Genomic DNA, 18,361 nt, shown 5'->3' on the forward strand with positions numbered 1-18,361 from the left:
TAAAAATAAATTAGTCTAATGATTGTCAACTTGGTCTTCATATAGAAAGAGCCAAGTTTGACTCTTTCGTATAAAAATCTGTGTGTACTTTTACTTATTTTTCTTAAAAAGAAAAACAACTTGACTCTCATTTAATAGTAAAAGTATTAATGATAAAGAAAAAAAAAATATTTTAAAGTTTAAACATTGAGGATAAAGTTAAATACTAAAGATAATTTAAAAAAAATTTAAAACGTTAAAAGACCGAAAACATACTTGAAAAAAAAATCCTCTCAATGTAAAAGTTATACCTAATAATTAAAATAAATTTCACATATGAATTAAATGCATTAGCAAATTAATTAGAATGCAAATATCTTACTCACGAAGAGGTAGGAGTGTCCATAGATCGGATCGTATTCGCAGATTCGCGGTAAATATCCGCATCCGATCCGAAAATTGCGGATACGATCCGATCCGCAAATTGATCGGATCGGATCGCGGATATCTGCTCTACATCTGCGGATCCGCACCATAATAATTAAAAAATAAATAAATATATATATGTTTGGTATTATATTTATTTGTTTGTATATTTTAGTTAGTAATTATTATTCATATATTATATTATTTTATTTTTGTTATTTAGAAAGAGTTTGATTAAAAATATTTTAGGAATAAATAAGTTTAAAAGTATGAAAGAAATATTTTTATCGAAATTTTTTATATAGAAATATGATTAAAAAGAGAAGGTTTAATTATGCGGATAATCCGATCCACAAATGTGCGGATCGAATCGGATCAGATCCGACACTAAAAAGCGCGAATATCATATCCGATCCGATTCGCGGACACCCCTACGGAGAGGGACCGGTATGTACGTATCCATAGCCGTCCTGAACACCCACACATTGTCCCATTTCCCGTCCCATTACTCACGGGTATCTTAAGTTTTGCCCCATACCCAAACACGCGGGTATATACCTGTCCTGTACCCGTCCCGCCGAAACCTAATTGATTTATATTTTTTCTCCTTCGAAAAATCTATAATATGAAGATAAACTTAACGGAACTAAACATGATTAAATACTTTGAAACATAATTAAGTTCAAAAATAATCCTAAATTGTTCACAACATACATATTATATAAAAATAATCAAGTCTTACACATGAATAATACATACATATATACGGGGCAGGGCTGGGTGGGTAATAGGATGGGGCGGTCATTACCCATACCCGTCCTATACCAAAACAAAAATAACCAGATCTTACTCAAACTCACTCCATACCCAATCAACCGTTGAAAATACCTACCCCGTTCGGGGCAGGGCGGACAGGTTGGCTCGGGCCGGTCCAAATTGACATCCCTACAAATTAGTCACCCTCAAAGGGTAGGTCAAAAGATAATCAGATTTAAGCATCTGCAAATAAATATAAATGTATGAGAGTTATGAAAATTATCCCCCATCACAATACTATTAGACAGTTCAACTTCAATACATAGAATAGAAGATCGGCCAATTCGATGGTGGCGGTTTACTAGTCCATCAAGATCGAGAACATGAATAACCAAGATTACACAGCTAGGAGAACATGAACAATATATTGCATGAAAATTAAACTCGTATTTTTGGTAATGGTAGAACGAAAATATAATAACTCTTGTAGAGGCAAATAGCGATCATTTTTGGAAATTACTCCGAAATCATATCACTCTTTGTAATTCTGACTAAACGATTCATTCTAACATGTGTCAAACTCTGATATACATCACACGACTAATAGAAGAAAAAAAAAAGGTAAAAGAATGCCTCTGTACTGCCAAAACCACAATGACAGTGCACCAATAGGCGACAACCTCATTGAATACACAGTATGCAGCACGTTTTAACACAACTATAGCCACAACTAACTGAATCACAGGGGAAAACCTCATGGATCCAAGAAAATATACATAACCTTGTCATATATCTTTCAAATTGATCATGGTATCATCCCTACCTCTCTTTCTTAACATATTTAAGACTGTCCCTTACACCATCCTATTGAAAATGGATCCATATTACTCTCGGAAAGCAAAATCAGTGACATTTATCTGGGCTTCGAGTCACTACCCTTGCTTCGGAAAGATGAAAGAGAAAAAAATGATCTGGGAGCTGCACAAATTGAAATTTGTGTAACTATAGAGTCATATGAAAGCTACTGAAATCTGGCAATTAGCAAATTACATTAATCAAAGGAAATCAGAACCATGTAAACTCTTGGACTTCAATCAAGATATCATAGTATTTAAAATCACAATACAATGATCTATGCAAGTTGCGAAAATGGCAAAAGAGAGAAGGCATTACATCCAGAATGAAGTACAAAATGTCCAGAAATGAATTAAGAGGTTTCAGGATTTATCAGCTCCCAGAAAAAGAAAGAGGTACTCAGGATTAATTAAACTACTTACATCCTTAGCCAGACACTTATATAAGCTTCAATGCTAAAAGTTGATGATAAAAATAAAAGAAGAATAAGGTTAGACATCACCTTTTAACGAACTTCCTGATATATGGTCATCCCTCAATTTAAAATGAGCAGGAGGTGTCGGGATCGAGCTTTGCAAGGATTGGACTGCAATCATTCCAAATCGACTTAATCCATTTATGATCGTTTGCAAAATTTCAACTCAATAGAAGCGAAAATTCAAATATATATAGATGAAACAGGGCACCCTAGGAATTTCAGAAAATAATGAAAAGGTTACCTTGTTCACTGTACAGCTCGCTTTCATTGAAACTGTCATCAGATGGATGACCATGAGAGAATCCCATTCTTGATTTCCTTAAGTCCTCTGATGACCGATTGACTAGATCTCGAACATCCTCTGTTTCGTCATCTCCTTCAGAAGTAGTAGCAGAAATCCAATCAACCAAACTCTCTGACCCACGGTTTTTCCTCCCAAATTTCAGTAACCGTTTAAAACCTTTCGTGACATCCTTTCGTGATTGATTTTGAGATGAATTTGCAACAAGAACTGGCTTTTGGGCACTTCCCCATTTCTTTCTCATCCGTGCAGCATCACTTTCACCCTGGGTATGGGAATGAGAATTCCAAGATGCAGGACTTCCAATTGGAGAATCCATAGATGCATCAACGTCAGAAGACTCGTGTGGGTAAGTAAATGGATGACGGGTGCGTGAATTCCATGATACAGGGCTTTCTACTGGTGAGTCCTGCAGAGATCCCACACCATTGGAAGATGATGGCATAGCACTAGGCATTTCAGCTACTGAAACAGGGTCTACTTGAGAAAGAGATCTTGCAGAGTCACCAATTTCAGATTCAGAATTTCCAGATTTCTCAGATTCCTGGCTTAATCTCACCTTTCCATTATTGGTATATGCATGATCTTCAATAGCTACAGTTCCAATCTCATCCGGTTCTTCTGTTGCCATATCCAGAGAACCCTCCCCTTCAAATGCCAGTTCATCAAATAATTCATCTTTATGAGTATCATATGTCACTGAAGCTTTCATCCTTATAGCACTCCCCTGAGGTCCATGGCCTAGGCCATAACCCTTTTTAAGGAATGACTTTGGCGATTGATCAAATGGGCCCAGATCAGACCTCTCCGTATCAAATTTCAATGGAGCCAAAACAACTCCATCTGAATTCAAATGGGATAAATCACTAAACTCTTCAGAATTAGCACAACTTTTTCGTAAGGATTGAGACCGCTTTGACTTGTCTTCCTTGGAACCTTGCGTCTCATCCTGAGCGCTTTTGCTACGGGCATAGTTTCTCAACTGAGAGCGGCTTGTTGATTTACTCACTCCAGAAGGTTTTGTATTTTCTTTTCTTAAGTCGGAAAAGTTTGGAACAGACTGAGCTATAGGACTCTCTCTTCGCCTACCAGAAGAGTTGGAAATCCTGGTAGATGACCGTGAGAATGAGGACACTGCTGCTGTGCGAGGCGTAGCTGAAGACATATGTCTGTTGGGCAAAATTTTCCTGCTTTGCCTTGAAGCTCCATCTCCAAGGTTTGATTCACCAGATATGCTATCTTGTCCATAGATCTTCTCTTCTGAGAATTCATATTGATCTTCATCCTCTTCATTCTGAAGGGAATCTATTGGATGCTACCAAAAATAAAAAATAAAAATACATAGAAAAAATAGGGGTATAAATCAGATCCAAAAGGCATCTTGATGTTTTATACTGAGGGGAAACATAAGCACTATAGAATATTAAGGATCAGAATTCATCATCAAAGTTCACACAAAAAAGTGTAAAGGATACCTGCTCTCTCTTAATATTTGACTTGAAATATCTACGTTTCTCAGAACGAGAAGCACCAGATGCTGAATGAAGTCTGTCTATAGACCCTGAAAACTTGTCCCTCATCTCTGCTCTACTGCGTTCAAGACTGTCCTGCATGGCCTTCATCTTGGCTTCCTTCTCGGCTCTCTTTAAACTCCATTCTTCCCTAAGTTTATCCTCTCTCTTCTTCATGTACTTCTCATAAAATTTTCCTCTAGAATCATCACCAAAATTTTGATTATTCACCTTATTCACAAGGGACGTAGCATCAAAGCTTGGTACATTGCTCGTACTGGCAGTTGGTTCGAGCACAGAATTTCTGGAAGGCATATTAGGACTCAACTCCGCTGCTTTAGGTCTCCTATGCTCTGAGTTAACAGCCTGTTCTACATGTGCATCCACAGGCTCAGTTCTCCACACAGATCCAGACTGATCCCCTGGAAGACGAAGTTTATGCTCTGCAAAAAGCTTTTCAAGCTCATCTGCCTTCATTTTCAGCTCATCATGGAGGCCCTGATTTCCCTTAGACTGCCTTACTCTCTGAACTTGCTCTGAAGGTGGAGTTGAGTTTATCTGGGAACTATCTTGATTCTCCAAAACTTGCTTAACAGGAAGGTTCAGCTTACTGCTTTCATGAGGAACACGAGTTTCATCCCTTTTAAATCGAGTCCTGCTGGCTTGATCAGCACTACCAGACTGAGGCCTTTGGTACTTCATCTTTGAGAATTCAGAATCCTCAACCTTAGATTGGTGCTTGGAAGAGAAAGAAGAGTCCCTCTTTACAAGCTCCTCAGGTTCTGCATTGAAAGATCTCAATTGGGGCTGAGTAGATTGATCGGCCTCAACCTCCCTAAATTTGCTTTCAAATTGTGCAGAACGGGATCGAGAATGACTATGAGAAGCCCTGATAAATGACTGGGCAACAGGATGATTTTTCCTGCCAGCATCATCCCCCCTTGCAGTGGATGATTTGATGTCAGGTGTTACGTCGTCTGAAGTGGCAGTGGCAGTGGCAGTGACAGAGAGCATATGAGAAGCAACCTGGTTTGATCCCCTGAAATGCGTATCTTTAGGGGCAGCAGGAGTCCTGTCGTGATAAAAAGAAGAAACTTTGGAAGTGTCGTGAGAAGACTGCTCATCAGCAGCAGCAGCAACATCATCATCATCATTTATGACAGGAGAAGGGAGAGAAGTTGAAGCTGATCTGTCCTTGGAATCATCGTCTTTCACCACGGAAGGAAAAGGAATTTGGGTATCAGGACGCGTGCGTGGGGCAGCACTGAATGAGACCTCGGGATTGTTGTTTCTATGACTGTGGCTAACGTCTTCAGCATTCAACTTAGGAGCCAAAACACAGGAGGAGGAGGAGGAGGGGCTTTCGGTGTCAATGCTCATGTCACTCGCGCCACTCCATCTACGCAATACCGACTTCTCCGCTGCTGACACGTCGGATGACAGCCTCCGCAACTCTACGGGTTTCCCCACGACGGGCTTGGTGCCGCTCCCACCAGAAGAGGCAGAAAATGACGAAATCTCCTTCTGCTTACTCTCGAAAAGATTGATGCGGTCCTGCACGCTCAGACGCCGACCTGGCTGCGGCTGACCCCCCACTTGATGCCCCTCTTTCTTCTTCTTCTCGTCTTCCTCCTCCACTACCTCAGGCTCGACTCGTTGTTGTTGTTCTTGATCTTTTTCGTTTACCCCGCCCCCGATGCTGCTACGTCTTGATCCGATACTGGGAACGATCTTCCTTTGTTGCCACGTGGCCTGGGCATTATTGGGCCCGAGGAAGGGCCCAGCCTGGTCTTCTGTGGGATCCTCAATAGACATATCTGATCCAACTGATGACCGGACATCCCTCTCACTATTCCCTTTCGACGCCCTCAAATCAGCTCTACTTTCGCACATTGACATGTACTTGCTGCATGCTTCACTGCGCCCAAAAATCATCCATATTCTTTATTTTTTACTTAATTAAGGAAAACTAGTATTTATCAGTTTCTTTTTTTTTTTTTGGTTAAACTACTATTTATAAGTAATAAGTTTGAACAAAATACGACCAACTAATGAAGCTGCTTCAGAAAAATTATTTCAGAAAGTTGGAAAGAATACACTTGCATTCATTTAGGTAACATTTGTTTTGAGGTATTGGAATGGAGGCTGGAAGACTGAGCCTCAGTATCATATTTGTTAGTCCAAAGACCAGTACTAAAATTTCAATCTCTATTTTCAAAATGTTAGTATTTCAGTACTTCCAAAAAATAGAGACACAGAAAACTAAAATTTTTTAGTACAGAGATTGAAACTTTAATAATATTTTATATCTAAAATACTCATATTTTAATTAATTAATTCCAACTTTATTCTTTATGCAAATTAAATTAAAATTTTATTTTTATTTCAATCTCTATCTCTCACTTTACACCAAACACAATCTGTCTCTCTTCCAAATGCTACCTAAGGTTATATATATACAAGTGTATGCAATGGTGACTATCATTTTACGGTTGTTGAACAACTTAGGCAACTATTTAATGTGTTTTAAAAATGTGACCTAGCTACTATAATTACTAGGATTTAACTAACTTGTGCCCTAAAAATACATTTTAAAAATATAATAATAATTAATGCTTTTGATGTATTCAGTGCATTTGAAATGTAAAAGAATTAATTTTTACAATAATTTTTATAAAATATTTTTTTTTATGGTATGGTTAACCTATGTCCTTAGAGAACAAGTTAGCAAAACCCTAATTACTATAATGATGAACACACTTAGAGCATTCATATATATATATATATTAAGTTTAGGTAAATCAAATAACAATCATCCCACTAGGATTAAAGCATATCTATAGGCTCTTTGGGCGTTTATAGATAGATGTATTTGATTTGTATAACACCTACAAAGTAGCCCAAGGAAAGGAAGGAAAATAACTGCCAAAAGAACAGGACCTTTAACTGCTATACCTTTCACAAAATATCATTCTGTTTGGGCATTTTGTGACCAGCTTCTCAGCTTACCATTAAATTCAATTAATTAATTTATAACGATTAATCATTACAATAACCTAATGGTAAGACGCATAAAATATTGCTTTCCTAAACAAGCATAAAATAATGAAGTTACAGGTGCACATAGAAATTTAGAAAGTCTATTACTTGGATGCAATCTATGAGTCTATCAGAGTTGCAAACCGACAATTGTGCAAAGAACTATCATAGAGTGCATTATTTCAACCGCTGAAGTTATACCCAATAGGCCAATAGTCAGGCAGGGAAAGGGACTCGGAAATCAGGAGAATTATGAGAAAATCCAATGTGAGTTGGTATCAAAAGCAGAACAAACACCACTAAATCATGTGGAAGGCAATCTTAATAATAATAATAATAATAATAATAATAATAATAATAAGGGTAAAATATACTTTTTGTCTATTAAGTTTGACAAAAGTTTCAAAAATACCCTAAGTTTTATTTTGTTTCAATTTTGTCCCAAAAGTTTTCGATTTGCATCAAATATACCCCTGACGACTAATTTTCAAAAAAATTAAGACCAATTCAACAATTTCATAAGAACAACCCTCAACACAAGCAAATCAAGCATAATTTTCATGCATTATTGTTAGATTGGTCTTAAATTTTTTGAAAATTTAGCCGTCGAGGGTATATTTGATGCAAATCGAAAACTTATGGGATAAAATTGAAACAAAATAAAACTTATGAGTATTTTTGAAACTTTTGCCAAACTTCAGGGACAAGAAGTATACTTTACCCTAATAATAATAAATAAAATCGTTCAAATAAGGTAACCTTGATGATATAGCTAAGAAAACATAAATTTTAAAAAGTAAACAAATGTGACCATTATGTCTTACCAATTAAGCCAAAAGATTTCTCAACTGATAAGAAGTCCTGAACTTAGAAGAGTTTTAAGGTGCGAGATGGCTTTTTCATTTTAATTTCACACAATTTATCATTTTGGCAGGAAAGGGCCTATCGCTTCATCCAAACCAAAAAGACGACAGAAGAGGACATGAAGGAGCTCTGGTTAACTCATTAAGACCATTATAGCTTGTGTTAAAGAAGATAAACACAGTGAATCCATTCCTCTCAAAATGAACATCCAAAGGCCATCTTAAAACAAATTTTCGGTTTACAATCAATTTCCATTTTAATCAGCCTTAGTTATACCAAAGTTCATGCTGAGTTATTTACATAGACTCCTGAACCATGTAACAAGCAGTCACAGAAAGAAATGCAGAAAGGATATATATTTTAAAGGAGCTTTCAGAGTTCTTACTTTAAGCGATGAGCACCAAATTGATCTGCAAAATGTTTTAGATCAGAAACAGTATCAGGATTAAAACCAGCAGCTGATGCACGAGCAAAAGCTGTGGTCAAGTCCTGCCTTACTGCAGCAAGCCGTACATCAATAGCTCTTAGCAGTTCCTTCCTGTATAAGAAATAAAACTATAAATATCAGTGATTCGGTAAGAATTTGAAAAAGAAAGGAAACAAAAAGAAACCAAGCACAACTATTTAGAATTATTAATCCTTTCGTTATGTATTTCACATATAGGTTTATCATCATAAAACTTATCAAACTCTACCCAGTCATTCTACAACTAAGCTCCAGCAATTCACTCAAGTAAATTGTTAACATTAGAAGCTCAAAGCTAGTATTCAGCCTGAAATTTAAAATGCACAAAACTCATAATTCCCACTTGCTGGCACAACTTATACTTGAATGGGAATCGAACCCACCCAATGGCTTAAAAAGAAACATAACTGACCAACTGTACATAATGTGAAATCAAGTTTTCACTTCTGTTAGTATTTTTCAAAAACGTTTTTCCTGAATATTTTCAAGAGTGTTACCAAATATATTTTCAAGTTTCTTTTTTAATGAAAATTGAGAAACCAATCAGCCCCTTAGATATTTTAACTTCAGATCTTATTTTCTCTACGGTTGATATAAGGAACCCAACCTCAATAAAAGTATAACTAAATAACTAATAGTAGAAATAATGAATACAGATAAAAATGACAGAGGGAGGAAAGGATACTTGGTTGCATCTGCTGCTGCAGGTGATCCTGTTCCAACCCCACCTGGAGCAAACCAAGAGAAAACAGTGAGCATAATACTGACAATCATTGAAGGAAAACAATTAGGTTTATAAGTCATGAAACCACAACTAGAGATTAAAAAAAAGAGAGCTTCATAACTTCCTCCACAAGATAAGACCATGAATCCCACTCAATATTCACTTGCATCTTGCATAAACATAATCTACACAGCACAATGCACTGATATATATGGTTTATCAAGCGTTGTGAGAGAAAGCAAGGTAAGAATTCCAATCTTAACCTTTTCTTCCACTAATATAAGCACTCAATTTTTTTTAAAAAATTGTTAGTTTTATCATTCCTTTATCCATTAGAAGATAAGGTGATTTACCACCTAGGCAGGAGTTTCATCTGTTGCTTCCTCAACAGCATGACAATACTCAAACACAAAACCCTTTAGACATACTTTTAAGAACTCATATAAAGCATGCTACTAGTGCAATTATGGATGAAGATATGTGATCAAGAACTGAACATAATTTTTCCTTCTTTCCACATTCATCAGGGTTTCAAAATTATTCTACTTCCTTTACTATCAGATATAGAACTTCTATAAAATGACAAACATCATAGCATTTCATGGAATTAGGTAATAAATAAATATGAAATTACTTACGCAAGATAATTTCCAAAAGCTCCCAAAGAATGTAAAACAATCAACAAACACATAATATAGCCAGAAGACTTCATTTATGATAAGTCATAATAGTAACCTCATAATGAACCATGTAAAATACATTATTTGGTCTTGGTCATACTTTTACAGCAAAACATACTCACAGGTAAAGAGAAAAGGGAAAAGAAAGGATAATGACAACTACTGATGAACTTTAATAACGATCAAGCACCCAACAGGCCAACATCAAAAGTTGTACAATTTAATGCCAACTCATAGAATTTAATATACAAGGGGTACGTCAAAGTGGTTGGTGGCGAAAATGGTGTATAAACCCTAGGAAAAGATAGATGAGGGTCTGTGTCTGTTAACTAGCTCTCTCAGGTTTGAATGCTGAAGGCTGCAAATAGAGAAAATCTGCTTTGGAGAGTAGCCCCGAGAAACAGGCCTATGTAAATCCTTACTCCAAATTAGCCGGCCTACCAGAAGAAAGCCCACATAAAAGGAGGTCCAAAGACCACGGGGCCGTAGACCAAAAAAATAAATTACGGAAAGATCTGCCTGCAAAGTCCAAGGGTTCGGGGACTAAATTCATCACTTTAGTAACAACATTATCTAACTATACCCCACAACCTGAGAGCCCAGCTGCATTTCCTACAAAGAAAAAATGTTTTGCGTCCTTTTGAACAACATGAGGAGATACTATTTTTTCTCTAACTACATGTAAGCAGTCAGATTGAAAGTTAGGAATGGTAATTGCAGGCTCCCCACATGAAAAATAGAGATAAGAGATGTCTCTGACATTGCCTAAACAATGCGGAAGTAATGGTACAATCTGAGTGATTTATTCTTATATGAAACCAAAGATGAAGAAATTCAACTTATTGACAGTGTAAATGAAGCTAGCTGATCAGCAGAAGTGGACACGTCACATGTAGTTTATTGTAGTCCACAAACACTTCCACATACTTAGTTCTTCATCAGTTTACATAAATGCATTTAAGGTATGATTTGAATTATTCACACACCACAACTATTTTACCTTTCCTTCATTGATAGACAACATTTAATAAATAGTACTTTTTAGGTTAAATCATATGTTTTCTGCATTGTCTATTGACTCAGTTCAAGGTATATAGTGTGTGTTTGGCACCTTATTTAAACAATGTTTGATAATGAATGTACTGCTACTTCTAGTCTTAGACTAAAACCTGCTACTTCTCTGGATAATGATCCCATTCTACAGTCATACACATATCAAACCTCCAAAGGCCAACTCACATCAGCACATCAGATTAGTTGTTTGATGCATAAGACGAACAACTAATTATTATATTTTCATGAGAGAGGTTCAAACCAACAGAACAAATTCATTCAACTACAGCGGCAATACATACAAGTTTTATACTAGACAGAAGTTAGTAACCTTCGTAAGTAAAGGAAACATACCTCGAGAAACTGTTCGCTGATCTCCAGTTCCCTGAAATTTTCCAAACATCAACAAAAAAACATAAGTGATGATATTGTTCTTTTGTTTGCACAATCTTCTCACTGATTGAAAATCTGTTGTTACCTGAGAGTATATGCGCCTTGCTCCTTCCAATTGTGACATCTCTGCATCAAAGGTATTGACCATTTCTAAAACCTCTGGTTTGCTGACATATTGCACAAACCTATAAGCACCAGGGACAATAAAATAAGTACAAAGTGCTTACGGGTCATTGCATACAAATGCACAAAATGCAAAAAAATAAATATAAATTTTCCACCATCTCAGTGCTTTCACCTTTCAAGGGTTCCTTTTGTAAACCATGTCTCAACATTTTTATTTCTCTCAGTTTCTAGTTTAATTGACTGGACTGCCAGTGCAATCTGCTCTTCTGCAACCTTTAAATGAGTCACAAATGGCTGTATTGATCCTGATACTAGTTTCTCGTTGTTTCCATCACTTGAAACAAACAACTCACATCTGCACATTAAACACAGAGAGCAATTACCAAGTCGAATCAGAGGAAAACCACAAACCCTGTAATTAGACAGCACACAGGTAGTTTATACAGACCTTGATCGATCTGGAGACAACTGGAATACAGCACAATCAAGAGGCGTGTCAGAATTCATTTTTGTTTTGATAAAGGGAACTCTATATCAATTCTTGGACCCCGTCTCTTAATCAGAAGCATTCTGCATCATCATTCACGTTTGAGACCAATCAAAATCAGTAAAAGAAAAAATCTACTCAAAGAAGGTCAAGTTCAGAATGTAGATTCTGAAAAAGTTTCAGGGGGAACAATGATAGATCAGTATCTTCTGCAACCAACGAAAAGGTGCATTTGCACTAGCGTGTTATATTCGAATTGAGACCAGTTTGCAAATCTACATTTTGAATCGAGCTGAAGTTGAATTTTAATATTAAAAAGGAAAAACCTGACCTGATGCTGAAAAGGTAAATCGCACTAGTTTCAATCCAATTCAATTATAATTAAATAGATCCCAGTTGCAAAACAAAATGGAACAAAGATAGAAATTTCAATTCACAAAGAGGAAATTAGAAGATAAACAGATCTGCTTGAACAAAGACGGAACCTAAATGGTGTTTGGACAAATACTGGGAAAGCCTAAATCCCAGAGAAAAAAGCTAAACCGAGAAAGGTGCAGGGAAAACATGCAGAGAACTTCACGGATATGATGAAACCCTAATAATAATTAATTAATTAACACGAGAGCAGAAATGTGGGACGATGGTGGAAGTGAATGCAAACCCAGATTATGATATGAGAGGTTGGAGATCTTGGACTGCGGAACCCGATCCTCCAATTTGGAGTTCAAAAGGTCACCTGCATTTGCCTCCACTCTCTTCTAATCTCACTCTAGTCTCTACAATGAATGAATGAACGAACTAACGAATGAAAGAATCAATGAGCGAGCTCTCTTCTCTTTTCTTTTCTTTCCAATTTGAAGTTTTACGAAAACCCTACTAGCTAGTAGCTACTATGACAAGATGGTTTTTGCTTTACTCATCCTTCAACTCTCTTTCTACTACTTTCTCTCTCTACTCTCCCAATACACTCTCACGCACACGTACACATCACACATACAGTAGAGAGAGAAAGAAAGGGTCTTGTTTGAGTTGAAAGTTAAAGAGAGACAGAGAAAGAGGTGTCGCATGTGGTAAGTTGTTCGGCCTTTGAGCTGAGAGTTGAGACAAAAACAAAAATTACTGCTAACTGTTTAGGCGATGACATTTGCAATTATCAGATTTGCTGATTATATTTATCGATTTTTTTATTAATCAATCAATCAATAAATTAATTGTGAAACTGTGACAGGAAATTCAAAAGACGGGTATGGTGCGGTTTGCGGAAGACGAAGCACATTTACGAAAACGGGCTTCATTGTGTTTTTACCTTACCTTGTTCTGACTTCAACTTTTACTACTGCCCTGCCCCTAGAGGTGGCAACTAAATCTAACGTTGAAATCAATGGTTTCTAGCTAGGATGATGATTATGATAGGGTGGGGGTGAGGTGAGTAGGTTAAATCTAAATCACAATTCACAAAATTAAAGGAGGAGGATTGACGTTAAAAGAAAAAAAAAAGAAACAACAGCTTCAGCCGTTAATGAGGTTCCATTCCCCATATTTGTGGCGACCAAATCTATAAAATAGATTTAGATTAGTTTCATCTCATGACGTAGGCACGTAGCAATTATACCCTTCCCTTCTATGTGTGCTCCAAAATACTTCTATTTTTAAGTGGATACTACAATAAAAATTTTATAATTATCTTCATATGAATATATTTTTTTTTAATTCTTGGATGATGGATTGTATAGTTAGATTTTGATATTTATAAAAATGTTATTTTTATTTAAAGTGTGGCTAAATAAATAAACCACACTTTTATCCACCCTATCTTTAATGTTAGTACTACTACATCCTCTTGCATTCATCTTTGTCTAAACCAAAGTGCGAGATATACAAGAGTGTAAAATTCATAATAGTCAAGGGAGAGTTTATGTTTTTGAATCCCGAATACAATTTTAGCATCTTTGAAGGGTACAGTCACCATAGTCCCATATAGGGGTGTACAGACCCGGTCCGGTCCGAAGGTCTGGTCCGGTCCCGAACACTTTAGGGACTAATTTGATGTGATTTTATCGGGTTTAGGGTTGGGTAAGGGTCTCAAAATTAGACCCGGTTATTATTTCGGGTCGGGTCCGGGCCATAGCTCGAGTCACCCGAAGTCGGCCCGGTGACCCGGTCATCATATACAATTAATATTTTGTGTTATTAGTGATGGATCATGACTATTCTTATGTGGAATTTAAGTATTGTAAACCTTAATATTTTGTGTTATTAGTCATTATAAGATTATAAGTTAATGTTTTATGTTTAGAACGTATAAGACTTTAGACTAATGTATAATATTGTGTTATTTGTATTGATTTAAATATTTGCTATTATTAGACAATATTAGTATTGATTGTGGTTTTGCTTTAGTATTGATTGTGGTTATGCTTTAATGTTAAAGAAGGGTTGATTCTTGTTATATTTTTCTAAGTGAATTTTACCATGTTAAATAATAGTTGGAGTTTTGGAAATTTGAATATTTTTACATGCTATCTTACAAGAAGGTATCAACGTAATGTAATGTTAACGGCCCGATTTTCACCCGGTATAATTGTGGCCCAAAAGTGTATTGGTTTCATCGGGTCTAGGGTCGAGTTCGGGTCTAATAAATAGACCCGGTGTCTATTTCGGGTCGAGTCTGGGTCATATCAAACCCAGCCCATGTGCACCCCTAGTCCCATAGATGAAAGGTTCTCAAGTAGTCAAGTCTCAAGTGAGATAAGCACTGCTGCACTGGGATGGAAAACATTAGACCATCTCCAGTAGGGAACTCATCCCAGTTCCTGTTTATGGCCCACCTGTCATAAAAAGTAACTCCACATCAGCTTTTGCGTCATAAACAGTAAATAGGAACTCAAAGCATCTCTCTCTTCTCCATTAGGAGGAACTAACTTTAGTCCCTGTTGTGGTCCCACTTAATTAATTAATTAAAATACTTGTAATTAATGTAATTAATTATTTTTAATAATGTAATTTAAATATTTAAATTTAAAAATAATTCACTATTAAAAGATATTAATATTAAATAAATTCATATATAACAATAATACACAATATATAATTCGAAATTATACTAATTTGTAAAATTACTTAATACAAAGAAAAACATAGATAAATTCATTAATTTTTGTATTTTTATTTTTTGTATTTTATTTTTACTGTCCGTCTTGTTTTCGTAACCAAAGGCAGCGATGAAATAAATACACAAGACACACAAAAAAAGTTAAGATCTTATTTGACACTCATTTTCTTGTTTAGCATTCAAAAACACCCAACAAGCCTACTACTTCCAACCTCAACTCTACTAACAGTACACCACGAACCACCACCAGCACTCCAACAGTACTATTGGAAGTCACAGAAGAGTGAGTGAGAGAGTGAGAGCCACACCACTATCACTATGACTTCTATAACGGTCAGTGAAGGAAGAAAGATCAACAAGGGAAGCTGCATGTCTGCCACTGTTCATCAACTTCTCAAACTTTACGGTGTAAATCTATGATCTATTTATGGAGCAAGAAGATTTAGGACAGGTGATGCGAATTTTACAAACTACAAATTACTGGCAAGTGCACTAGATCGTATCAAATAATACCACAAAAGTAGGTTATCGTTTTCACGAGGATTAACGAATTAATTAGTAAGTAATAGTTAATTAATTATTTTAGTTGGATAATCAACTATCAAAATTAAGTGTTTCAAAAGCAATTACATAAAAACAGTAAATTAAACAAGAACAAACTAAACTTGGTTAAAAAAATAATATGATAAAGGTAACTAGGTGTTAGAGATGTTCACTCTTTAAGAAAATAATTCTTGTGTCTATTTAGATGAGGTATGCAAAGATCAATCACAACGAGTCATAAATAATTAAATTCTAATTTCTTGACAATTCAATTTCTCTTTAACCTAATTAACCGTTAGAGTAAAGGACAAATCCATCCCTGACCTTTTTTTTGTGGACATTTTCATCCTCAAAGATTGAAAAACACATTCATGTCCTTGACCTTTTCAAAACGCGGACAAATTGATCCCTCCGTTGAAGTGACTCCGTTGGACTCAACGGAAAACGCTGATGTGGCTCCCATGACGCTGACATGGCCGTTACGGGAGCACATGTGGCATATAACTTTTCAAAACAGGACATATTAGTCCTCTCACACCAAAACGTGTAGTTTTTCAAAACAGGACAAATTAGTCCTACTATACTAAAACGACGTCGTTTCTAAGCTCTATTTCTCAGCTCTGTCAAGTCAACTGTGAACAATTCCCATTAACCCCTCTTTATTTCTTTAATCAAAAATCAAAACCCCCCTTTGTTGTTTGATTGTGCTATTGGGTTAGTGTGGTGGTGAGGGGTAGGAAATGGAAGATATCAAGCATATTGAAAGGCTCTATGAACAAAATAGGAAGAACATGTTAATAAAATCATGAATTGAAAAGATAAAATAAAGAGGATCTATTTGAATTATTTATTTATGTATTGTTCTTAAGTATATTTACTAACAACAATCGTCAATTCTGTTTCTATCTTTTTGGTAAAGAATTTAATATAAGTAAAAAAGAAAAGTTATATACACATTCTCACCAAAATTGTGAATTGTAAGTGCCAACTATGACCTCTGAATGGACGGCAACCACTCCCCCTACTAGATTCTTATACTATATTTTCTGGAACCCTGCATCAGCAATCATTGATGCAAATTTTTCCTGCAAATTCAACATAGAATAGGATAATTAGGATAATTCCCATATGCAAAATTTTTAGACATGAATATATCATATTATCAGAGCAATTTCTGCACAATGCTTAGTATGATAATAGTATAATACATAAACATGCAAGCATAAGCAAATATTCAAAAATTGAAGATAAAGCTCCATGGTAGAAAAATAGATGATAATGCTGAGTTGAATAATTGAGTTTAACATACGAGACAGCTCCAAGATAATTGGGAACGACAGCTTGCTAAAATTAAATCATATGTAACAAAGAAATGTGAAAAATCATCTCATTGGTCTACGGCCCATCTACCTACTCAAAATCTGGTTCACATCTTATCCGAACACAAAATACAGGCTCACTGTATACTAAATTTGACCGAAATCAAGCCTGGCTGGGAGGGCCTAGAGCCTTGCGGGAGCTCCGGGGACCACTGAGGACCCCACGGCAGGCCCCACGGAGACGTCGTCGTCCTTAGCGGAAGCGTCATCGTCGGTGCGTATGCGCTTGCCGAGTATGAAGGGAGTGGGAGCGAGCAAGGGCTTGTGGTCGAGCGAAGACGCTGCAGAGGTTGAGGAAGGAGAAGAGAGAGAGCCAGCACCGCCGCGTACGGAGACGGAAATGGAGGAGAAGCTGGCGGGAGTGGTTCCGGTTCCGGTGGCGGCAATGATTGAGGGCTTAGCCTGGCAGAGGAGCCACTCGATGGTCTGGCCGTCGGACTTGTGGCCGATCTCCGCCATGGGTCGGAATGCTCCCTTTCTTCCTTCACCCGCTTCACCCTCACACTACATTCGAAGGATTAGGGCTCAAAGATTTCATAGATTGGAGGTGGACGGAGAAACGGCGATGTTTTAATTCCAGGGACTAATACGTCCTCTTTTCAAAAGCTCATCTCACGTGGCAGCCCGTAACGGCTAAATCAGCCCCACGGGAGCCACGTCACCGTTTTCCGTCAGGACAAACGGAGTGACTTTAACGGAGGGGTAAATATGTCCGCTTTTTCGAGAGGTCAGGGACATTAAAGTATTTTCAATCCTCGGGGACAAAAATGTTCGAGGAAAAAAAGGTTAGGGATGGACTTGTCCTTTACTCTAAACGTTAATTTCTTAGTCAATTACTTAAGAAAAAGAGGTGAAGTACAATTCTAATTCAATTTTTCAAGTAAGATTCAAAAATAGTCCTTAGGTTGAATTATATGTCACGTATTCAAGATAGTTCTAACCATTAAAAATCACAAAATGTCACACACTCTTTGAAACTATTCCTAGTGAAATAAAAAAGTAGTGTGAAAGAGTTTTCAAACTAATTCAAATATTAATTTTTTCCAAAACAATATTTAGAATCTAAAACGGAGTTAGAATATTTTTCAACAATTTTAAATTTTTAGGGATGAAGAATGAAAACTCAATCATGAAATAAAGTAAGGTATAACTCTCATATAAAATAAACACTTAGATTAATAATTCATAA

At 36.4% G+C, this 18,361-nt stretch overlaps 2 protein-coding genes across 2 annotated transcripts; both read right to left on the reverse strand.

Moving 5' to 3' along the window:
• LOC107646155 (filaggrin) lies at positions 1,646-13,264 on the reverse strand. The gene is made up of 11 exons (XM_016350350.2): positions 12,800-13,264; positions 12,100-12,221; positions 11,824-12,006; positions 11,611-11,710; positions 11,487-11,517; positions 9,361-9,403; positions 8,595-8,747; positions 4,271-6,224; positions 2,736-4,110; positions 2,519-2,602; positions 1,646-2,139 (listed from the first exon to the last, which is right to left on the reverse strand). Exons 2-11 carry the CDS (start codon positions 12,156-12,158, stop codon positions 2,075-2,077), a joined length of 4,047 nt encoding a protein of 1,348 aa, XP_016205836.1. The 5' UTR covers positions 12,159-12,221; positions 12,800-13,264; the 3' UTR covers positions 1,646-2,074.
• Positions 17,296-17,631, reverse strand: LOC107646651 (transcription factor TCP7-like). Its single transcript, XM_016350825.1, has one exon. It carries the CDS (start codon positions 17,629-17,631, stop codon positions 17,296-17,298), a length of 336 nt encoding a protein of 111 aa, XP_016206311.1.

This window comes from Arachis ipaensis, chromosome B06, assembly GCF_000816755.2.
Source record: "Arachis ipaensis cultivar K30076 chromosome B06, Araip1.1, whole genome shotgun sequence".
Lineage (NCBI taxonomy): Eukaryota > Viridiplantae > Streptophyta > Magnoliopsida > Fabales > Fabaceae > Arachis > Arachis ipaensis.